General features: G+C 45.3%; 1 protein-coding gene across 1 annotated transcript in view; it reads left to right on the top strand.

Moving 5' to 3' along the window:
• Positions 1-23,986, top strand: part of LOC123990455 (adenylate cyclase type 5-like) — an 88,079-nt gene extending 64,093 nt beyond the window's left edge. Inside the window, exons 2-5 of the mRNA XM_046291028.1 lie at positions 6,987-7,136; positions 13,216-13,337; positions 23,800-23,819; positions 23,928-23,986. Coding sequence (XP_046146984.1) covers positions 6,987-7,136; positions 13,216-13,337; positions 23,800-23,819; positions 23,928-23,986 — 351 coding nt within the window. The remainder of the gene's footprint in view (positions 1-6,986; positions 7,137-13,215; positions 13,338-23,799; positions 23,820-23,927) is intronic.
• The last annotated feature ends 532 nt before the right edge of the window (positions 23,987-24,518 follow it).

The following is a 24,518-nucleotide window of genomic DNA, read 5'->3' as shown; positions in this document are numbered from 1 at the left end:
ATTTTGAGTGGTTGTGTTCAATCAATGACATATGTTCTCTATTTGTATTTGATTGTTGCCACTTGTGTTTACCAGTATGGATGACATGTGCATTAGAGTGCAGAATGTGTTTTGAGAATGTGTTTAGAGTTTTGCTGTAAAGTCTAAGTGAGATCTGCAAATTGTGTTTTACCATGTGAAATGGTTTAACGTATTGATAACAGACTGCATAATTAGCTAAATGAGTCCAGGCAACTGAGAACTTTGTTCAGCCAATGGGTTTTAGTGTTTTAGCAATAGAGAAAAACTGTAAGAACAAATTCTTATTTTCAATGACGGCCTAGGAACAGTGGGTTGACTGCCTTGTTCAGGGGCAGAACACAGAATTCAAGGGGCTTTACTGGCATGGGAAAAATATGTTAAAAAGCCGAAGAATACCATCCCAACCGTGAAGCACGAGGGTGGCAGCATCATGTTGTGGGGGTGCTTTGCTGCAGGAGGGACTGGTGCACTTCACAAAATAGATGGCATCACGAGGGAGTAAAATTATGTGGCTATATTGAAGCAACATCTCAAGACATCAGTCAGGAAGTTCAAGTTTGGTCGCAAATGGGTCTACCAAATGGACAATGACCCCAAGCATACTTTCAAAGTTGTGGCAAAATGGCGTAAGGACAACAAAGTCAAGGTATTGGAGTGGCCATCACAAAGCCTTGACCTCAATCCTATAGAAATGTTGTGGCAAGAACTGAAAAAGTGTGTGTGAGCAAAGAGGCCTACAAACCTGACTCAGTTACACCAGCTCTGTCAGGATGATTGGGCCAAAATTCACCCCACTTATTGTGGGAAGCTTGTGGAAGTCTACCCGAAACGTTTGACCCAAGTTATACAATTTAAAGGCAATGCTACCAAATACTAATTGAGTGTATGTAAACTTTTGACCCACTGGGAATGTGATGAAAGAAATAAAAGCTTAAATAAATCCTTCTCTCTACTATTATCCTGACATTTCACATTTCTTAAAATAAAGTGGTGATCCTAACTAATCTAAGAGGGGAATTTTTACTAGGATTAAATATCAGGAATTGTGAAAAACTGAGTTTAAATGTATTTGGCTAAGGTGTATGTAAACTTCGAATTCAACTATATATATATACTGTATATACAGTGTTGTAACGATGTACAAATGGTTCAAGTACAAAAGGGAAAATAAATATGCATAAATATGGGTTGTATTTATGATGGTGTTTGTTCTTCACTGGCTGACCTTTTCTTGCGGCAACAGGTCACAAATCTTGCCACTGTGATGGCACACTGTGGTATTTCACCCAGTAGATATGTGAGTTTATCAAAATTGGGTTTGTTTTCTTTGTGGAGCTGTGTAATTTGAGGGAAATATGTGTCTCTAATATGGTCATACATTTGGCAGGAGGTTAGGAAGTGCAGCTCAGTGTCCACCTCATTTTGTGGGCAATGTGCACATAGCCTGTCTTCTCTTAAGAGCCCGGTCTGTGTCACGATCGTCGTATTCAGTAGACCAAAGCGCAGGGTGATGTGAATGCATGATTTAATGAAAAGACTGAAAAAACACGAAGTACACTAAAACAAACAAACAAACTAACAAGACGAACGTAACTGCTAAAGAAACACTGTGCTAACAAGCAACATAACTTAGACAATAATTCACAAACCACAATACAAAACAAACATCTAAATGTGGTTCCCAATCAGATACAACGACAAACACCTGCCACTGATTGAGAACCATATCAGGCCAAAACACATAGAAACAGACTAACTAGACATGCAACATAGAATGCCCACTCATATCACACCCTGACCAAACAAAACATAGAAACAAACAACGCAAATAATGGTCAGAGTGTGACAGTCTGCCTACGGAGGCCTTTCTCAATAGCAAGGCTATCCTCACTGAGTATGTACATAATCAAAGCTTTCCTTAAGTTTGGGTTAGTCACATTGGTCAGATATTCTGCCACTGTGTACTCTCTGTTTAGGACCAAATAGCATTGTAGTTTGCTCTGTTTTTTTGTTAATTCTTTCCAATGTGCCAACTAATGATCTTTTTGTTTTCTCATGATTTGGTTGGGTCTAATTGTGTTGCTGTCCTGGGGCTCTGTGGGGTGTGTTTGTGTTTGTGAACAGAGCCCCAGGACCAGCTTGCTTAGGGACTCTTCTCCAAGTTCATCTCACTGTAGGTGATGGCTTTGTTATGGAAGGTTTGGGAATTGCTTTTTAAACACCATTAACACTACCTTTTTTGGAACACCATTATTTTTGTCTTGCTGAGATTTACTGTCAGGGCCCAGGTCTGGCAGAATCTGTGCAGAACACCTAGGTGCTGCTGTAGGCCCTCCTTGGTTGGTGACAGAAGCACCAGATCATCAGCAAACAGTAGACATTTGACTTTAGATTCTAGTAGGGTGAGGCAGACTTTTCTAGTGCCCTCGCTAATTCGTAGATATATACGTTGAATAGGGTCGGGCTTAAGATGTGTCCCTGTCTCACCCCACGGCCCTGTGGGAAGAAATGTGTGTGTTTTTTTTGCCTATTTTAACAGCACACTTGCTGTTTGTGTACATGGATTTTATAATGTCGTACGTTTTCCCCCCAACACCACTTTCTATCAATTTGTATTGCAGACCTTCATGCCAAATTGAGTCAAAGGCTTTTTCGAAATCAACAAAGCATGAGAAGACTTTGCCTTTGTTTTGGTTTGTTTGTTTGTCAATTAGGGTGTGCAGGGTGAATATGTGGTCTGTTGTGTGCAGGGTGAATATGTGGTCTGTTGTGTGCAGGGTGAATATGTGGTCTGTTGTGTGCAGGGTGAATATGTGGTCTGTTGTGTGCAGGGTGAATATGTGGTCTGTTGTGTGCAGGGTGAATATGTGGTCTGTTGTGTGCAGGGTGAATATGTGGTCTGTTGTGTGCAGGGTGAATATGTGGTCTGTTGTGTGCAGGGTGAATATGTGGTCTGCCGTATGATAATTTGGTGACATTTGATGACATTTTGCTCAGTACATTGTTTTCACTGAGGAAATGTACGAGTCTGCTGTTTATGATAATGCAGAGGATTTCCCAAGGTTGCTGTTGTTAGTTTCAAATATTGGTTTAGTTTCAAATATTGGGGAAGATGCATCGAGCTAAGGATGATGGTAAATAGTTTTAGTATAGCCAATTGGACTTTGTTGTCTGTATTTTTTAATAATTTAATTGAGGATGAAAGTCCCCGGCTACTAGGAGCGCCGCCTCTGGGTGAGCGTTTTCTTGTTTGCTTATGGCGGAATACAGCTCATTCAATGCCGTCTTAGTGCCAGCCTCTGACTGTGGTGGTATGTAAACAGCGACAGAGAATATAGATGAAAACTCTCTCGGTAGGTAATAGTTAAAGTACAATAGGGAAAATAAATTAACATAAATATGGATTTTATTTACAATGGTGCTTGTTCTTCACTGGTTGCCCTTTTCTTGCGGCAACAGGTCACAAATCTTGTTGTTTTCTAATTATTTGTGGGTTGTGTAATCAGAGGGAAATATATTTCTCTAATATGGTCATACGTTTGGCAGGAGGTTAGGAAGTGAAGCTCAGTTTCTATCTCATTTTGTTGGCAGTGTGCACATAGGCATGCCTGGCTCTCAAGAGAAGACAGGCTATGGCAGCCTCTCTCAATAGCAAGGCAATGCTTACTGAGTCTGTACATGGTGTTTTTGCAGAATTCTGCATGCAGCCGCAATTTGGTGTTTGTCCCATTTTATGAATTCTTGGTTGGTGAGCGGACCCCAGACCTCACAACCATAAAGGGCAATGGGTTCTATAACTGATTCAAGTATTTTTAGCCAGATCCTAATTGGGAAGTAAAATGTTACGTTTGTTTTGATGGCATAGAAGGCCCTTCTTGCCTTGTCCCTCTGATCTCTATGTGTCTCGCTCTCTTTCTCCATCTCTCTCTCTCTATTTCTCTCTCTATTTATATTTCTCTCTCTCTTTTCTTGTCAGCCATTTTGTTATACTCCAAGCCTCATCATATCCCTCTATTCCTCCGTCTTATCCCACTCCACCCCGCCATTTCTCTTTTCTCTGAAGTCTCAAGACCTCACTAACAGATTATTGACATGTTATTTTTGTGCATTTTGTTTGTTTGTTTGTTATTGGACATGCCATCGGTGTGAGTGTCTCAGCTGCTGATTCTCTGTTTTAATCCATATGTGGTTTCTGTGAAACGTGCCACAGAATGCTGCAGCAGCCCGCAAGTTGTGCCGCAGTATGACGCAACTTTTAAAGGAGGAACCAATGTATCTATATTGGCCGGTGCCAATATATCCTCCAAACACCGGCTTTGAGGGGTTTATCACTTTTATTCAATGGTTACCAACATATTCAAATAATGATTGTCATATTTGAATTAAAAACTTTATTTTTATGAATTTATTTATACTATTTCATTCTTCCACAAGATATACTTTCGACACAAGTCTAGGGTTGCTACCCAAGCCGGCTGGTCGTTTGTTCTATCGGTTCGGTTGCCAGAGACACGACCCAGTCATTAAGTCTAAATGTTCCGTTGCCATGATGGCTGGATGTTCTTATCCCTTGCTTGTAGCTAGGCAACTTTGGCTAACACAGTCTTCTAGTGATTTGTTTTGGATACATCCATAACAATGAGCATTATAATGATGTGCAATTTTCGTCTGGCACAGAACATTTGCTCTCTCGGCAGGCCACTATTGAGAAGAGATAGCCAACTACACAGCTGGCACAATCACTTCAAACTAAAGCTGTAATGACAGCAAACCAGCTATATTTCGTGTTTTTCTATTGACAGTTCTTTGTATACAGTACATTTATAAACATTTTGCTGATTCATGATTTCAACTGGCTGAGAAAAGCTGCCAGCCTGTCTGTCTCATCCCAACTCTTGACACGTTCATTACCATAGGACAGCATGAGATCAAATTTCAATATTGAAACAATGTTGCAAATGTCGGAGAGACAGGCAACAAGGTTTATAAATCTCTGCTGTTGAAAACCAATTACTAGTTTAAAAGAAATGGAAGATAATGTCTAGATGCTTTTTATAGTGGAGATCAAGTCTATAAATTGTCTGGCTGGGCTGATGAGACAGGGGATTGCACAGTCAGATGGAACAGAGTAAATAGGCATTTTAACATCATAGATTTAGCTGGTGGTAACTTGTGGAATAGACACAGCCTGGTATGTGGTTTTAACCAATCAGCATCCAGGATTAGACCCACCCATTGTATAATAGGGTACTCTCAATACTTTCTCTGTCTGACAGACCCATTTCTCTCAGTGAGGATAATGCTTTCTCTATCTGAAAGACCCATTTTTCTCAGTGAAGATAATGCTTTCTCTATCTGACAGACCCATTTCCCTCAGTGAGGATAATGCTTTCTCTATCTGACAGACCCATTTCCCTCAGCGAGGATAATGCTTTCTCTATCTGAAAGACCCATTTTTCTCAGTGAAGATAATGCTTTCTCTATCTGACAGACCCATTTCCCTCAGTGAGGATAATGCTTTCTCTATCGGACAGACCCATTTCCCTCAGTGAGGATAATGCTTTCTCTATCTGACAGACCCATTTCCCTCAGTGAGGATAATGCTTTCCTACATAGTTGGACAGACATGCACTCTCAGACGCACACACACCATCATGCTCGCACACACACACACACACACACACACACACACACACACACGCACGCACGCACGCACGCACGCCCGCCCGCCCGCCCGCCCGCCCGCCCGTGCTCAGTGTGCAATTTGAGTTATTCTGGTTGGAGATATGTCTGCAGGAGTACAGTTCGGTTCAGCTGAGAATAGTGGTGTGTATGTCCTGGTGCACCTGACAGCAGACAGACAGGCTTCATTCCAAATGGCATCCTATTCCCTATTTAGTGCACTACCCATAGGGCTCTCTTCAAAAGTAGTGCACTAGGTAGAGAAGAGAGTGTCATTTGATAGCAGATGGTCAGACAGTGTTAAGAGGGAGTTTAGATGCACTGTCCTGCTCCCATTCCAACCCAGAACAGAGGAGAGCAGGGAAACTGAAGGCCCCTCACTCTCCACTCAACAAGTATGAATGGTGCTCCAGCAGGCTGAAAAGCATGAACCAAACTGCTCTCCCTCTCTCTCACTCTTTCTCTCTCTACCTTCTCTCTCTTTCTCTATCCTCTTTCTCTCTACCCTCTCTTTCTCTACCCTCTCTCTCTCTACCCTCTCTCTCTCTACCCTCTCTCTCTACCCTCTCTCTCTCTACCCTCTCTCTCTATGTCTCTCCCATAAATCTCTTGGCCTATTTTGTTATCTGTACAATTTAAGTTATTTGGACAGTAGACAAATACAATGACCATTTATGGGAATGTGGTAACGGGGGATACATTTGGCTTGTACGTCAAATCTCACACAGAGATGAAAGTCTGTCATTTAACGGAATTAGTTGTGGAGGTTGATCTATCACCCCATTTATTGAACACTGTCACGTTGGTATGAAGGGATCGGGAGACAGGCGTAGGAATGCTTGATAAGGGTTTTTATGGACCCACATTACAGCGCGCCATGTAAAGGCACGGGGACGAAGACCAAACAAACATGTATACAAAACACAGGGTTGAGACCCAAACAACAGAGTGAGGATTACCTCGTATAAATACACAAACGCACGATGATACCACACGGGCGAGACCCGTAATCATCTGCGCAATACACACGGCACGAATGCCAAAACAACACAGCACAGGTACTCACACGACCAACGGACATTGGAGCAATAATCGACAGGACAGTGGTGAACAGAGGGCACACTTATGCAATTACTAATCAATGGGAATAGGGACCAGATGTGCGTAATGACAGTTCTGGAGGGATCTGTGACAAGCACTCTCTTTTCTCTCTCTTCTTCTATTCCTCCTCACCCTTCCTCTCCCTTTGTCAATCTCTCTCCATCTCTTCCTCCCCTTTTCAGATAGTGTCCAACGTCCTGATCTTCTCCTGTACTAACATCGTGGGCGTGTGTACCCACTACCCAGCCGAGGGCTCCCAGAGACAAGCCTTCCAGGAGACCAGGGAATGCATACAGGCTCGCCTCCACTCACAGAGGGAGAACCAGCAGCAGGTACTGTGGTACTGTGGTGTAACCACAGGCAGTAAATTACTTGACATAGTTAGGCCGAGTTACTGCTGATGTAAAAAGGGCTTTTGAAATACAGTTAATTAATGAAATGAAATGCATATATTTCCCAATAACCTAGTAGCCACGGTCTGAGTTACCGTAAGTAACCTTTGGCTTCTGCTCTCTATAGACCAGGGAAGGGCAACTCCAGTCCTGTTCATAGTCAGATTCATGCCTAACGTGAGTAGCTACTACCAAGTGCCATATGCTTTGTTAGTTACCCATCATAAGCGCTGTCTTCACAGTCACTAGATGAATGGTGACAGTAGGGTGGTGGCGGTCATGAAATTTTGTCAGCTGGTGATTGTCAAGCAAATAACTGCCAGTCTCATGGTAATTGACCTTTAATTAATATAAACACATTTAGCATCTCCTGTCTTCCACACATACTGTATATTACAGGCCACTGATGCAGACCTTTGGATCATCTACATGTTAAAAAGTCGAATAAATCCATGTAATAAAGCCTACACCTTCACAATACATCCATTATTTATTTTAGACAGGTCTAAAGAAACATGATATGAAGAAAATGTAGTCTGCTTCAGAAGAACAGAATAGCATCCTCTTGAGTTGTCCTTATGTTAGGTCCTGATCTGGCTGTGCCATATGGCTGTGGGCAACACTGGTTCATTTAGCAGACAATATTTGCTTAGAATTCCATGGCATTATTTTATATTATTTTATAGTATGAAGAATACAGTGGAGCAGAGCTGAATAAAATAGAAAGTATATTTTCTTCAAATGATTTCAGTGAGTGTGCACATGCGGCTACTCTGTGTTGAGTGGTTAACATAGAAGCAGGTACTCCTATATGCTTAATTTATTTATGTAACTTTAGTTGTGATCCAACTCAATCATCAAGTTTGCGGACGACACAACAGTGGTAGGCTTGATTACCAACAACGACGAGACGGCCTACAGGGAGGAGGTGAGGGCCCTTGGAGTGTGGTGTCAGGAAAATAACCTCACACTCAACGTCAACAAAACTAAGGAGATGATTGTGGACTTCAGGAAACAGCAGAGGGAACACCCCCCTATCCACATCGATGGAACAGTAGTGGAGAGGGTAGCTAGTTTTAAGTTCCTCGGCATACACATCACAGACAAACTGAATTGGTCCACTCACACTGACAGCGTCGTGAAGAAGGCGCAGCAGCGCCTATTCAACCTCAGGAGGCTGAAAAAATTCGGCTTGTCACCAAAAGCACTCACAAACTTCTACAGATGCACAATCGAGAGCATCCTGGCGGGCTGTATCACCGCCTGGTACGGCAACTGCTCCGCCCTCAACCGTAAGGCTCTCCAGAGGGTAGTGAGGACTGCACAACGCATCACCGGGGCAAACTACCTGCCCTCCAGGACACCTACACCACCCGTTGTTACAGGAAGGCCATAAAGATCATCAAGGACATCAACCACCCGAACCACTGCCTGTTCACCCCGCTATCATCCAGAAGGCGAGGTCAGTTGAGGCGTGCGTGGCCACGCAGTCGTGGGTGAACAGGGAGTACAGGAGAGGGCTCAGAACGCACCCTTGTGGGGCCCCCGTGTTGAGGATCAGCGGGGAGGAGATGTTGTTGCCTACCCTCACCACCTGGGGGCGGCCCGTCAGGAAGTCCAGTACCCAGTTGCACAGGGCGGGGTCGAGACCCAGGGTCTCGAGCTTGATGACGAGCTTGGAGGGTACTATGGTGTTGAATGCCGAGCTGTAGTCGATGAACAGCATTCTCACATAGGTATTCCTTGAAAGCTGGGACCGAGAGACTGAAAAACAGCTTCTATCTCAAGGCCATCAGACTGTTAAATAGCCACCACTAACATTGAGTGGCTGCTGCCAACACACTGTCATTGACACTGACCCAACTCCAGCCATTTTAATAATGGGAATTGATGGAAATGATGTAAATATATCACTAGCCACTTTAAACAATGCTACCTTATATAATGTTACTTACCCTACATTATTCATCTCATATGCATATGTATATACTGTACTCAACATCATCGACTGCATCCTTATGTAACACATGTATCACTAGCCACTTTAACTATGCCACTTTGTTTACTTTGTCTACACACTCATCTCATATGTATATACTGTACTCGATACCATCTACTGTATGCTGCTCTGTACCATCACTCATTCATATATCCTTATGTACATGTTCCTTATCCCCTTACACTGTGTATAAGACAGTAGTTTTTTTTGGAATTGTTAGTTAGATTACTTGTTGGTTATCACTGCATTGTCGGAACTAGAAGCACAAGCATTTCGCTACACTCGCATTAACATCTGCTAACCATGTGTATGTGACAAATAAAATTTGATTTGATTTGATTTGATTTGAAATGTTGGGCTATATGTTTAGATTTCTAATACATTCTAAGGCTGCAAGATGCGACTCTAATGAGGATTTGAAAAAAAGGTGCATGAAATGCATGAGCTCTGCTTTGTTTTTTTTACACAGGCTGTACACACTTCATCAGTCTCTCACTCACAATTTGACAAGCACTTGCCTGGTATTTCACGGCTGCATCTCCTTTGTGTGGCATTAATACCCCCTAAGAAATCCATGCCTTTTGCGGCCAGTGACCAGCCTGCCGATGCCCAGCTCACATTACTCTCAGTCATGTGATCGGGTCTTTCTCACACAGGCTACAAGTGAAGACAGACATATCAGGGACACAACTGCACAAGTCTTTATCCTATTCCGAGGCGCATATGGAAGACATTGGAAGATCTGTCCACATTTACTTTTCTTCAGCCAACAAGATGAGTAGGCCTAACGAACAGCAAAAGCACTATCCTATGTCAATCTACCATCCCCCACACTACAAAAGTTGACCTAGTCTATTCCGCGCGAGAAATAAATATTCCAAGCATAGTCTGGGACAGTTGTGGGATACGATAGATCCCAAATAAATACAACCACTAACATCAAAAAAACTGTTTTAAGCAATGAGTCAGACGCAACAGATGAGAACATTTAGCTTAAAATGTTGATAAACTATAAGGTTATTTTTCACATTATAAGTGCAGCAACGCGCACACGGCAGTAGGCTATAAGCGTGAATGTTCCATTTGCAGGAAAACAAATGCGATTATGCATGTTTTGCTTTTATTATAAAGGTGCATTTTTTATGGTGAAAATGATCTTCCCCAAACGTGAAACTCACGCACTGCTTATGTATGCCAGTTAGGCACTACACCTGTTGTAAAGCGGATTAATGTGCTTCATTTAGAGAAATTATGTGGACCCTTTTTTAAAAGGGGGGTAGATCAGCTTTAATAAGATTGTAGCTTCCATCGATGTCATTGTCTGCATCACTTCCAATCGGCCATATATTTTTGGGCAAATATATTTACACTACCGTTCAAATGTTTGGGGTCACTTAGAAATGTCCTTGTTTTTGAAAGAAAAGCACATTCCTCTGTCCAGTGTCTGTGTTCTTTTGCCCATCTTAATCTTTTCTTTTTATTGGCCAGTCTGAGATATGGCTTTTTCTTTGCAACTCTGCCAAGAAGGCCAGCATTCCGGAGTCACCTCTTCACTGTTGAAGTTGAGACTGGTGTTTTGCGGGTACTATTTGACGAAGCTACCAGTTGAGTACTTGTGAGGCATCTGTTTCTCACACTAGATACTCTAATGTACTTGTCCTCTTGCTCAGATGTTCACCGGGGCCTCCCACTCCTCTTTCTATTCTGGTTAGTGCCAGTTTTCACTGTTCTGTGAAGGGAGTAGTACACAGCGTTGTATGAGATCTTCAGTTTCTTGGCATTTCTCGCGTGGAATAGCCTTCATTTCTCAGAACAGGAATAGACTGACGAGTTTCTGAAGAAAGTACTTTGTTTCTGGCCATTTTGAGCCTGTAATAGAACCCACAAATGCTGATGTTCCAGATACTCAACTAATCTAAAGAAGGCTAGTTTTATTGCTTCTTAATTAATCAGCACAACAGTTTTCAGCTGTGCTAACATAATTGCAAATGGGTTTTCTAATGATGAATTAGCCTTTTAAAATGATAAACTTGGATTAGCTAACACAACGTGCCATTGGAACACAGGAGTGATGGTTGCTGATAATGGGCCTTTGTACGCCTATGTAAATATTCCATTAAAAATCAGCTGTTTCCAGCTACAATAGTCATTTACAACATTAACAATGTCTACACTGTCATTTTAATGGATCAAAAAATGTGTTTTCCTTTCAAAAACAAGGACATTTCTAAATGATCCCAAACTTTTGAAAGTTAGTTTACATATACTGTACATACAGTACTAGTCAATAGTTTGGACACACCTACTCATTCAAGGGTTTTCCTTTATTTTTACTATTTTCTACATTCTAGAATAATAGTGAAGGCATCAAAACTATGAAATAACACATATGCAATCATGTAGTAAGCAAAAAGTGTTTAACAAATCAAAATACATTTTATATTTGAGGTTCTTCAAAGTAGCCACCCTTTGCCTTGATGACAGCTTTGCACAATCTTGGCATTCTCTCAACCAGAATGCGTTTCCAACTGTCTTGAAGGAGTTCCCACATATGCAGAGCACTTGGAGAAGCCTAATTACCGTGACTAAACCGTCATGTGGAATTTGACTGTCGTCATGACTTGTGACCGCTGGTGTGGCAGTAATTCGGTCAACGTAACAGCCCTAGGCAACAGTAATAATGACTTCAGCTCTCCAAGCCACTAAGCAGAGAGAGCGATAGAACGACTCATAACCAGCAGCTAATTGTCTAGGATTGACAGGAAGTGAGAGGAGTGTGTGTGGGGTTGGTGGCCTATCCTAGCCCCTTGGTAACACCCGCCCACACATGGCTGCTGCGGCGTAAACAGAACAGGACCTATGTCCCCAATGGCACCATATTCCGTATATAGTGTTCACATGTTAACCAGAGGCTAGTATATATAAGGAATAGAGTGCCAATTGGGATGCAAGCCAAGGCGATAACATCAAGGGCTGGCCCACACTCTTCAGCCAGTGATGACATCTCTCAGCATATAGGGTCACTGTGGCGTGGGCGTCATGGCAATAGAGGGATGGAGAGATGGAGGGGGTGAGCAGCCATGCGTTCGAGTGCTCAATTACCCAGGTCTTCCCCTGTGGGATAGGCCAAAATCAACATCTCTCCATTTCTCTGTCTCACTGTCTGTCTCGTGTACTTTTTCGCTCTACACTCTCCCTCTCCCCTGCCTCTCTCACTCTCCCCTGCCTCTCTCTCTCTCTCTCTCCCTCTCCCCTTCCTCTCTCTCTCTCCCCTGCCTCTCTCTCTTTCCCTCTCCCCTGCCTCTCTTTCTCTCCCTCTCCCCTGCCCCTCTCTCTCACTCTCCCCTGCCTCTCTCTCTGTCCCTCTCCCCTGCCTATCTCGCTCTCCCTCTCCCTGCCTCTCTCTCACTCTCCCCTGCCTCTCTCTCTCCCTCTTCCCTGCTTATCTCTCTCTCCCTCTCCCCCGCCTCTCTCTCCCTCTCTCTCTCCCTTGCCTATATCTCTCTCTCACTCTCCCCTGCCTCTCTCTCTGTCCCTCTCCCCTGCCTATCTCGCTCTCCCTCTCCCCTGCCTCTCTCTCACTCTCCCCTGCCTCTCTCTCTCCCTCTTCCCTGCTTATCTCTCTCTCCCTCTCCCCTGCCTCTCTCTCTCTCCCCTCTCTCTCCCTTGCCTATATCTCTCTCTCCCTCTCCCCTGCCTCTCTCTCCCTCTCTCTCTCCCTTGCCAATATCTCTCTCTCCCTCTCCCCTGCCTCTCTCTCTCACTCTCCCCTGCCTCTCTCTCTCCCTCTCCCCTGCTTATCTCTCTCTCCCTCTCCCCTGCCTCTCTCTCTCTCCCTTGCCTATATCTCTCTCTCCCTCTCCCCTGCCTATCTCTCTCCCTCTCCCCTGCCTCTCTCTCCCTCTCCCCTGCCTATCTCTCTCTCTCTCTGATTTTCTCTCATTCTCTCTTTCTCTCTTGCTGTCTTCCCTATCCCCCCCGTCTCTCTCGCCCTCCATCCATCCCTCTCTCTCTCTGCAGGAGCGTCTCCTGCTCTCCGTGCTTCCCCGTCATGTTGCCATGGAGATGAAAGCTGACATTAACGCCAAGCAGGAAGACATGATGTTTCACAAGATCTACATCCAGAAGCACGACAACGTCAGGTACCAGTCACCACTGACATCATCAGGGAGAAGAGGGACACATGCAGTCAGTGCCATGCTCTAAAGCTATGTCTAGGTCTTTCCCTTCACCAATTACAGTAACATGCTACTTTTATCAGCATTACCTAGCCTCTGAGGTTCAGCTATACATGCTGTCCGTAGTAGGGGTAGGGTCTGTCTGGGGCTTGACTGCAGTGCAGTTCTAGTGGGCGTGGCCAATGGTGCGGTTTTAGAGGCCCTCCTCTTGGCTGCAGAGAGTAAATGTTGCTGTTTGAAAGCTAGTTTCATGCAATTCTACACATTTTGCCATGGGGCTGAGAGAACATTTGACAGCTTTAAAGCTAGTTTCATGCAATTCTACACATTTTGCCATGGGGCAGAGAGAACATTTGACAGCTTTAAAGCTAGTTTTCTGCAATAAAACACATTCTGTCATTTGGCTGAGAGAAAAATGGCAGTTTCAAAGCTAATTTCCTGCAATTCTATACATTTTTTCATTATGCTATCTGAGTAACTCAAACATAACAAATTCAATGGGGGCCCTATGCCAATTTTAGATTCTCACTGACTGGTTTTTATTCTGGTGTTTGTTGGTTCTCAAAGATTACATTTACATTTACATTTAAGTCATTTAGCAGACGCTCTTATCCAGAGCGACTTACAAATTGGTGCATTCACCTTATGACATCCAGTGGAACAGTCCCTTTACAATAGTGCATCTAAATCTTAAGGGGGGGGGGGGGTGAGAGGGATTACTTATCCTATCCTAGGTATTCCTTAACGAGGTGGGGTTTCAGGTGTCTCCGGAAGGTGGTGATTGACTCCGCTGTCCTGGCGTCGTGAGGGAGTTTGTTCCACCATTGGGGGGGCCAGAGCAGCGAACAGTTTTGACTGGGCTGAGCGGGAGCTGTACTTCCTCAGTGGTAGGGAGGCGAGCAGGCCAGAGGTGGATGAACGCAGTGCCCTTGTTTGGGTGTAGGGCCTGATCAGAGCCTGGAGGTACTGAGGTGCCGTTCCCCTCACAGCTCCGTAGGCAAGCACCATGGTCTTGTAGCGGATGCGAGCTTCAACTGGAAGCCAGTGGAGAGAACGGAGGAGCGGGGTGACGTGAGAGAACTTGGGAAGGTTGAACACCAGACGGGCTGCGGCGTTCTGGATGAGTTGAAGGGGTTTAATGGCACAGGCAGGGAGCCCAGCCAACAGCGAGTTGCAGTAATCCAGACGGGAGATGACAAGTGCCTGGATTAGGACCTGCGCCGCTTCCTGTGTGAGGCAGGGTCGTACTCTGCGGATGTTGTAGAGCATGAACCTACAGGAACGGGCCACCGCCTTGATGTTGGTTGAGAAAGACATGGTGTTGTCCAGGATCACGCCAAGGTTCTTGGCGCTCTGGGAGGAGGACACAATGGAGTTGTCAACCGTGATGGCGAGATCATGGAACGGGCAGTCCTTCCCCGGGAGGAAGAGCAGCTCCGTCTTGCCGAGGTTCAGCTTGAGGTGGTGATCCGTCATCCACACTGATATGTCTGCCAGACATGCAGAGATGCGATTCGCCACCTGGTCATCAGAAGGGGGAAAGGAGAAGATTAATTGTGTGTCGTCTGCATAGCAATGATAGGAGAGACCATGTGAGGTTATGACAGAGCCAAGTGACTTGGTGTATAGCGAGAATAGGAGAGGGCCAAGAACAGAGCCCTGGGGACACCAGTGGTGAGAGCGCGTGGTGAGGAGACAGATTCTAGCCACGCCACCTGGTAGGAGCGACCTTTCAGGTAGGACGCAATCCAAGCGTGGGCCGCGCCGGAGATGCCCAACTCGGAGAGGGTGGAGAGGAGGATCTGATGGTTCACAGTATCGAAGGCAGCCGATAGATCTAGAAGGATGAGAGCAGAGGGAGAGAGTTAGCTTTAGCAGTGCGGAGCGCCTCCGTGATACAGAGGAGAGCAGTCTCAGTTGAATGACTAGTCTTGAAACCTGACTGATTTGGATCAAGAAGGTCATTCAGAGAGAGATAGCGGGAGAGCTGGCCAAGGACGGCACGTTCAAGAGTTTTGAGAGAAAAGAAAGAAGGTATACTGGTCTGTAGTTGTTGACATCGGAGGGATCGAGTGTAGGTTTTTTCAGAAGGGGTGCAACTCTCGCTCTCTTGAAGACGGAAGGGACGTAGCCAGTGGTCAGGGATGAGTTGATGAGCGAGGTGAGGTAAGGGAGAAGGTCTCCGGAAATGGTCTGGAGAAGAGAGGAGGGGATAGGGTCAAGCGGGCAGGTTGTTGGGCGGCCGGCCGTCACAAGACGCGAGATTTCATCTGAGAGAGAGGGAGAAAGAGGTCAGAGCACAGGGTAGGGCAGTGTGAGCAGAACCAGCGGTGTCGTTTGACTTAGCAAACGAGGATCGGATGTCGTCGACCTTCTTTTCAAAATGGTTGACGAAGTCATCTGCAGAGGGGGAGGAGGGGGGGGATTCAGGAGGGAGGAGAAGGTGGCAAAGAGCTTCCTAGGGTTAGAGGCAGATGCTTGGAATTTAGCGTGGTAGAAAGTGGCTTTAGCAGCAGAGACAGAGGAGGAAAATGTAGAGAGGAGGGAGTGAAAGGATGCCAGGTCCGCAGGGAGGCGAGTTTTCCTCCATTTTCGCTCGGCTGCCCGGAGCCCTGTTCTGTGAGCTCGCAATGAGTCATCGAGCCACGGGGCGGGAGGGGAGGACCGAGCCGGCCTGGAGGATAGGGGACATAGAGAGTCAAAGGATGCAGAGAGGGAGGAGAGGAGGGTTGAGGAGGCAGAATCAGGAGATAGGTTGGAGAAGGTTTGAGCGGAGGGAAGAGATGATAGGATGGAAGAGGAGAGAGTAGGGGGGGAGAGAGAGCGAAGGTTGGGACGGCGCGATACCATCCGAGTAGGGGCAGTGTGGGAGGTGTTGGATGAGAGCGAGAGGGAAAAGGATACAAGGTAGTGGTCGGAGACTTGGAGGGGAGTTGCAATGAGGTTAGTGGAAGAACAGCATCTAGTAAAGATGAGGTCGAGCGTATTGCCTGCCTTGTGAGTAGGGGGAAGGTGAGAGGGTGAGGTCAAAAGAGGAGAGGAGTGGAAAGAAGGAGGCAGAGAGGAAAGAGTCAAAGGTAGACGTGGGGAGGTTAAAGTCGCCCAGAACTGTGAGAGGTGAGCCGTCCTCAGGAAAGGAGCTTATCAAGGCATCAAGCTCATTGATGAACTCTCCGAGGGAACCTGGAGGGCGATAAATGATAAGGATGTTAAGCTTGAAAGGGCTGGTAACTGTGACAGCATGGAATTCAAAGGAGGCGATAGACAGATGGGTAAGGGGAGAAAGAGAGAATGACCACTTGGGAGAGATGAGGATCCCGGTGCCACCACCCCGCTGACCAGAAGCTCTCGGGGTGTGCGAGAACACGTGGGCGGACGAAGAGAGAGCAGTAGGAGTAGCAGTGTTGTCTGTGGTGATCCATGTTTCCGTCAGTGCCAAGAAGTCGAGGGACTGGAGGGAGGCATAGGCTGAGATGAACTCTGCCTTGTTGACCGCAGATTGGCAGTTCCAGAGGCTACCGGAGACCTGGAACTCCACGTGGGTCGTGCGCGCTGGGACCACCAGAGTAGGGTGGTCCCATAGCTCCATTATCAAGCTAAGCTTGGCTGACTATGTGGCTAATACCCTGCTAACGGGAGGGAGACCTGGGGTAGCAAGCCGCTAACAGCGCCCAGCTGCCCTCAGTACCTCAGTGCCGCTCTGTACCATCACTCATTCATATATCTTTATGTACATATTCCTTATCCCCTTACACTTGTGTGTATAAGACAGTAGTTATGGAATTGTTAGTTAGATTACTTGTTGGTTATTACTGCATTGTCGGAACTAGAAGCACAAGCATTTCGCTACCCTCGCATTAACATCTGCTAACCATGTGTATGTGACAAATAAAATTAGATTTGATTTGATTTGATTAATTGGGGCTCCGCTGAATAGCAGACAGACAACAGGAAAAGAGAGAGACATCTCCTGGCAGGTAGAGAGAGAGAGAGAGAGATAGATAGAGTACTCAGTGGCAGTATACCTGACCACTGTGACTGACCCAAACTTAAGGAAAGCTTTGACTATGTACAGACTCAGTGAGCATAGCCTTGCAATTGAGAAAGGCCGCCGTAGGCAGACATGGCTCTCAAGAGAAGACAGGCTATGTGCTCACTGCCCACAAAATGAGGTGGAAACTGAGCTGCACTTCCTAAACTCCTGTCCAATGTATGACCATATTAGAGAGACATATTTCCTTCAGATTACACAGATCCACAAAGAATTCGAAAACAAACCCGATTTTGATAAACACCTATATCTACTGGGTGAAATACCACAGTGTGCCATCACAGCAGAAAGATTTGTGACCAGTTGCCGCAAGAAAAGGTCAACCAGTGAAGAACAAACACCATTGTAAATACAACCCATATTTATGTTTATTTATGTTCCCTTTTGTACTTTAACTATTTGCACATAATTACAACACTGTATATAGACATAATATGACATTTGAAATGTCTTTATTCTTTCGGAAATTCTGCAATGTTTACTGTTAATTATTATTGTTTATTTCACTTTTTATATTATCTACTTCACTTGCTTTGGCAATATTAATATATGTTTCCCATGCCAATAAATCGCCTTGAATTGAATTGAGAGAGAGAGAGAGATAGAGGACTATTGGCTGTGGAGAAAGAGAGAGAGAGACAGATAGAGGACTATTTGCTGTGGAGAAAGAGAGAGAGAGAGACAGATAGAGGACTATTTGCTGTGGAGAAAGAGAGAGAGAGAGATAGAGGACTATTGGCTGTGGAGAAAGAGAGAGAGACAGATAGAGGACTATTGGCTGTGGAGAAAAGAGAGAGAGAGATAGAGGACTATTGGCTGTGGAGAAAGAGAGAGAGAAATACAGAGAGGGCTCTTGGCTGTGGAGAAAGAGAGAGAGAGAGAGGGCTCTTGGCTATAGAGAGAGAAGGAGAAATAGAGAGAGGGCTCTTGGCTATAGAGAGAGAGAAATAGAGAGAGGGCTCTTGGCTATAGAGAGAGAGAGAGAAATAGAGAGAGGGCTCTTGGCTGTGGAGAGAGAGAGAGAGAAATACAGAGAGGGCTCTTGGCTGTGGAGAAAGAGAGAGAGAGACAGATAGAGGACTATTTGCTGTGGAGAAAGAGAGAGAAATAGAGAGAGGGCTCTTGGCTGTGGAGAGAGAGAGAAATAGAGAGAGGGCTCTTGGCTATAGAGAGAGAGAGAGAAATAGAGAGAGGGCTCTTGGCTATAGAGAGAGAGAGAGAAATAGAGAGAGGGCTCTTGGCTGTGGAGAGAGATAGAGAGAAATACAGAGACGGCTCTTGGCTGTGGAGAGAGAGAGGAATAGAGAGAGGGCTCTTGGCTGTGGAGAGAGAGAGGAATAGAGAGAGGGCTCTTGGCTATAGAGAGAGAGAGAGAGAAATAGAGAGAGGGCTCTTGGCTGTGGAGAGAGAGAGGTATAGAGAGAGGGCTCTTGGCTATAGAGAGAGAGAGAGAAATAGAGAGAGGGCTCTTGGCTATAGAGAGAGAGAGAAATAGAGAGAGGGCTATTGGCTATAGAGAGAGAGAGAGAAATAGAGAGAGGGCTCTTGGCTATAGAGAGAGAGAGAGAAATAGAGAGAGGGCTCTTGGCTGTGGAGAGAGAGAGGAGAGGTCTGGGGCTCAAAACCTTACTGGTACATTTAGCTATCAGATCCTTGCTTCCTCTGTAATTTAGCATCAAGGACCTTGGATCCTCTCCATCAATGGGCTTTGAGAGGAATTAAGGAAACAAGGATGGAGAAAAAGTTATTTGACGGCTAGTAACCTTTTCAGACACAGTGTTTCTCTGTGCGCTCCAGTTGGACAGATGAGAAAGAGTGGAGGGTGTACTATACTGTAAGTAGCCTAGCATGTGATGTGAGGTTGCTGAGAGAGCAGATAGCATCTTGTCCTGCAGCATGTCATGTCCCCTGCCCCTCCCGGCTCAGCTCAGCTCAGCCCTGTCCCCTCTGCTGTTAGTCAGGAGACCTCCCTCCTGGTTTCCTGTTCTTGTCCTCCTCTTCCTCCACTGTCTCCTCCACTTCCTCCTCCTCCACTTCCTCCTCCTCCTTGAAAAAAAAGCTGACTACAAGTGTGTTTCTCAAGTTAGCAGCAGTGGGGTGTCGGGATGTGTCGGGATGTGTCGGGATTGAAGCTCATCTTAGTGAAGTGGATGTCTACTAGAAGTCAGAATAGTGGTGCGTTTTTGTTGTGTTACAGTTCGTGCCAGTGTCCCAACCTTTAGACCTTGAGAGGAGTCAGACACATTTAGCTGACTCCTGTCAAGGTCTAAAAGTTGGGACACGTCCTTTGGCTGCAGTGTAGTTGTGCTCCAGTCCACGGTGGCCTCCAGCCTCGCCAGCCTCACAGTAGATTACATTACTTAATATCCCCTCTACAGGACCAGTACTGACACACTCGGACACACTGTTCAGCACAGCATAGCACTGCAGCAAACAGCACAGAAGATTCTGTGGAGATCTGTTTCCATGTGCACACTACAGGAGCATACCACTTAATGTGAAGAGAATCTATTGGATGTTATGCATTCTGGTAGTAAGTGATGTGCGAGTGGACATTGGAACTTAGCCCAGTGTCTCTTCCCAGCTGATGTTGTCAACTGCTGTTGCATAGGATATTGGTGATGTTCGATGGGGTCGATGGAGTTAACTGGGAGATGTCTCTATGAAAATGGTGAATGCATTGGGTAACAAGAAGTGGGCTCATTTCATTTTTTGGTGTATCTATGGAACAAAAGGAATGTGCTCTGAGCCTCAAGAAGATGTAGGATTGGAATGTGTTGTGTATGGATCTGGGATGCAAGGTGCCTATCAAGGGTGTTATATCTGAGGTGGTGCTAGAGCGAATGCAAAGGATATACAGTACGTGAAGAACTTGATGAAGTGGTTGGTGCACACCGACTGACCCGCATCGTGGATGGAGTGAGGAGGAAGCCCAGTCCATCCACTTTACTGTTGGTTGAAGAAGAGTCTCTGCCTTCTCACATGCATTTGGGATTTATGAAATACCATGTGAGAGCCTTCCTGCCCAAACCCGTGCAGTGTGATAAATGCAAATGATGAAATCATGTGTTGAGTGTATGGAGGGAGGAGCATCATATGGCAGCTGAGTCTAAGTGCTGCAATCGTGGTGGTGAACATGTATCTGAATTCCTGAAGTGTCCTGTAAGGGTGAAGGAGACAGATCTGGCAAGAGTAAGGGCTTCCAGCATGTCTCCTGTCCGGAGGAAGTGAGAAGAGTGGAGGAAAGGAGTGAAGTTGAAGAAGTAACGGTAGTAGGAGAAGAGACACCAGATGATGTTCCTTGTCAACAGAGAGATCCTCACATGTTGCATGTTAAGAAGGTGGACGTTGTAGCGTTTATTGCATTGGCTATCAACTGCACAGTGCAAACAGAGAGGAAATAAGAGGAAATAGGCATCATTGTGAGTGCGGCTGAGAGTTTTTTGGGACTCTACAAGGAATACTGTCGATGACTGCTCCGTTCTCACATGCCCCTGAGCCTGTGTAGGGATGTGATTTGAACTGTGACTGCAGAATTAGGATGTTTATTTAAATGTTTTATTTTTATTTTGTATGATGTCCGGGTTCCCCCCTCCCTGCAATGGAATATTTTAGTTTCATTACCCTGTACAGTAGTTTGCGGCAATACACCAAGAGGTTGTCGTCGGCCATAAAACCTAAAAGATGAAGAAGAAGCTTAGTCTTCCCAACCCTGAATACAGGTTGTGGGTGATAGAAAACAACCCTCAAAAAGTTGGATATCCCCAGACTTGACTGGATTCCAGAAGGGATTACACATCACCTTGCGAGCCAGCTTAATGTGACTTGCAGACCTGATGTGGCCTGTAACCATGAGTTTCAGGCCATTGTATTATACTCTCAGGAAAAAAAGGTTTAGATTTTTTCCTAAAGGGGTACAAACACTTAGTCATCCTTTTTACCTTTAGTTACAAGTGCATAATTGTACCTCAGTTCATTCCTCAAGCCACATCAGGCATGCAAGTAGGGTTGCAAAATTCTGGTGAATTCACATTATGAATAGTCACATTATGCTGGCTTGCATAGTGATTTAAAAAAAACTACCTGCAAAAGAGCCTGCTGGGAAATATGATAATGATTGGCATGGTTTTGGTTCAAAGTGATATATATGACTTTTGGGCCCCTGTATTAGGGTAAAAGTAGGCCCTCAACTAAAACTAACCAATACAGTTATGGGTGGTAACTCTATAACTTACTCAAAAGGCAAGGCACTCTGGGAAATATTTGAATAAGGCTTTACACTACGCAGTGTGTTAATTTAACACTGTTGAAGTGTCTATATGGGACCAAACACTCAACACGTTCAGTGCTGATTTAACACTCTCAGTGTTATTATTACACTGTTTTAACACTGCAGAATTTGCTGTGTCGAGCTACTGCCTAGGATATGGATGATGTTCTTACCTAGAGCTACTGCCTAGGATATGGATGATGTTCTTACCTAGAGCTACTGCCTAGGATATGGATGATGTTCTTACCTAGAGCTACTGCCTAGGATATGGATGATGTTCTTACCTAGAGCTATTGCCTAGGATATGGATGATGTTCTTACCTAGAGCTACTGCCTAGGATATGGATGATGTTCTTACCTAGAGCTACTGCTTAGGATATGGATGATGTTCTTACCTAGAGCTACTGCCTAGGATATGGATGATGTTCTTACCTAGAGCTACTGCCTAGGATATGGATGATGTTCTTACCTAGAGCTACTGCCTAGGATATGGATGATGTTCTTACCTAGAGCTACTGCCTAGGATATGGATGATGTTCTTACCTAGAGCTACTGCCTAGGATATGGATGATGTTCTTACCTAGAGCTACTGCCTAGGATATGGATGATGTTCTTACCTAGAGCTACTGCTTAGGATATGGATGATGTTCTTACCTAGAGCTACTGCTTAGGATATGGATGATGTTCTTACCTAGAGCTACTGCTTAGGATATGGATGATGTTCTTACCTAGAGCTACTGCCTAGGATATGGATGATGTTCTTACCTAGAGCTACTGCCTAGGATATGGATGATGTTCTTACTTAGAGCTACTGCCTAGGATATGGATGATGTTCTTACCTAGAGCTACTGCCTAGGATATGGATGATGTTCTTACCTAGAGCTACTGCCTAGGATATGGATGATGTTCTTACCTAGAGCTACTGCTTAGGATATGGATGATGTTCTTACCTAGAGCTACTGCCTAGGATATGGATGATGTTCTTACCTAGAGCTACTGCCTAGGATATGGATGATGTTCTTACCTAGAGTTACTGCCTAGGATATGGATGATGTTCTTACCTAGAGCTACTGCCTAGGATATGGATGATGTTCTTACCTAGAGCTACTGCCTAGGATATGGATGATGTTCTTACCTAGAGCTACTGCTTAGGATATGGATGATGTTCTTACCTAGAGCTACTGCCTAGGATATGGATGATGTTCTTACCTAGAGCTACTGCCTAGGATATGGATGATGTTCTTACCTAGAGTTACTGCCTAGGATATGGATGATGTTCTTACCTAGAGCTACTGCCTAGGATATGGATGATGTTCTTACCTAGAGATGTTAGATGTGAATGGCTTAGTTTGTACAGTATGTAACAGACTGGGACAACTCTTGTCTGTGGTGCGTTGCTTGTTTAGGGCTTGGCTTGGACCAGTCTTGACAGGAAGGAGTGCAGCCAGGGACAGAGAGCAGGAAATGCAAACTGACAAGCAGCTAAACGTAATAGCTACACTTTGGTTTGGTTGGACATGACAGGCTCGTTACAACGAGAGAGAGAGATACAGGCGAAATGGACTGGACACTATCCTGATATGACACTGATACTAGAACTGACCTTAAGATGACATGAGGAGTGGTATAAGAACTGTGAAGAGGAGAGGTAGAGAAGTAGGGAGGTAGGGAGAGAGAGAGGGAGGGAGGGAGAGAGCCAGGGTGACAACAGTGCTGAAGGGTCAAGCTATAGAGATGAAAAGAGGATTGTCTGTGACAGTGCCAGGAGGTCCAGAGGAAACGCGGTCAGGGAGCAGGAAGTCTCTGTCTGTCTGTCTGTCTGTCTGTCTGTCTGTCTGTCTGTCTGTCTGTCTGTCTGTCTGTCTGTCTGTCTGTCTGTCTGTCTGTCTGTCTGTCTGTCTGTCTGTCTGTCTGTCTGTCTGTCTGTCTGTCTGTCTGTCTGTCTGTCTGTCTGTCTGTCTGTCTGTCTGTCTGTCTGTCTGTCTGTCTGTCTGTCTGTCTGTCTGTCTGTCTGTCTGTCTGTCTGTCTGTCTGTCTGTCTGTCTGTCTGTCTGTCTGTCTGTGTCTGTTTCTCTGTCCCTGTGTGTGCATTCTTTCCCTGGGAGGTTGTTGGACGCGGTCCCTGGTATGGCTGCTGTATTCATGCGAGCCAAGGCGTAACTAGCAAGCAAGTGCTGAGGCAAACTGGAACAAACAACTTTCTAACAACGTAATGTCTTTTGCTCTGTTGCAGCTCTGGTGTTACGTTTCAGCTGGAACTCTGGGTTTCAGCGGTTTCAGCCCAAGCTGTAAAAGGGTTGTTATTCCATCCTGGGCCTTGTTTAAGGTTTCTCCATCAAAGTGCAGATTATCCACCACTTGAACTGATTTACAACATATTTACAGTAGTGCAAAACACAGAGTTAGGACAGTGTACCTACCTCATGTGTTGAAGTGATTACACAATAACCAACCATCTGATGTGTTTCTCTCAGTGGTGACGTCCTGTTTTTGTGAATGTATTTTTCTTATGAATGTCTCAAATCAAGGAAACAATGTATAAGGTAATTTATATAGTACCTTATAGTATAGGCCGCTAGTGGTATGGAGCTGGGCTGTGTGTCCCCAGGCAGGGCCGCTAGTGGTATGGAGCTGGGCTGTGTGTCCCCAGGCAGGGCTGCTAGTGGTATGGAGCTGGGCTGTGTGTCCCCAGGCAGGGCCGCTAGTGGTATGGAGCTGGGCTGTGTGTCCCCAGGCAGGGCTGCTAGTGGTATGGAGCTGGGCTGTGTGTCCCCAGGCAGGGCCGCTAGTGGTATGGAGCTGGGCTGTGTGTCCCCAGGCAGGG

This window comes from Oncorhynchus gorbuscha, linkage group LG01 (genome assembly GCF_021184085.1).
Source record: "Oncorhynchus gorbuscha isolate QuinsamMale2020 ecotype Even-year linkage group LG01, OgorEven_v1.0, whole genome shotgun sequence".
Classification (NCBI taxonomy): Eukaryota; Metazoa; Chordata; class Actinopteri; order Salmoniformes; family Salmonidae; genus Oncorhynchus; species Oncorhynchus gorbuscha.
Note: the sequence above shows the minus strand (reverse complement) of the source record. Positions and strands in the feature narration are given on the sequence as shown.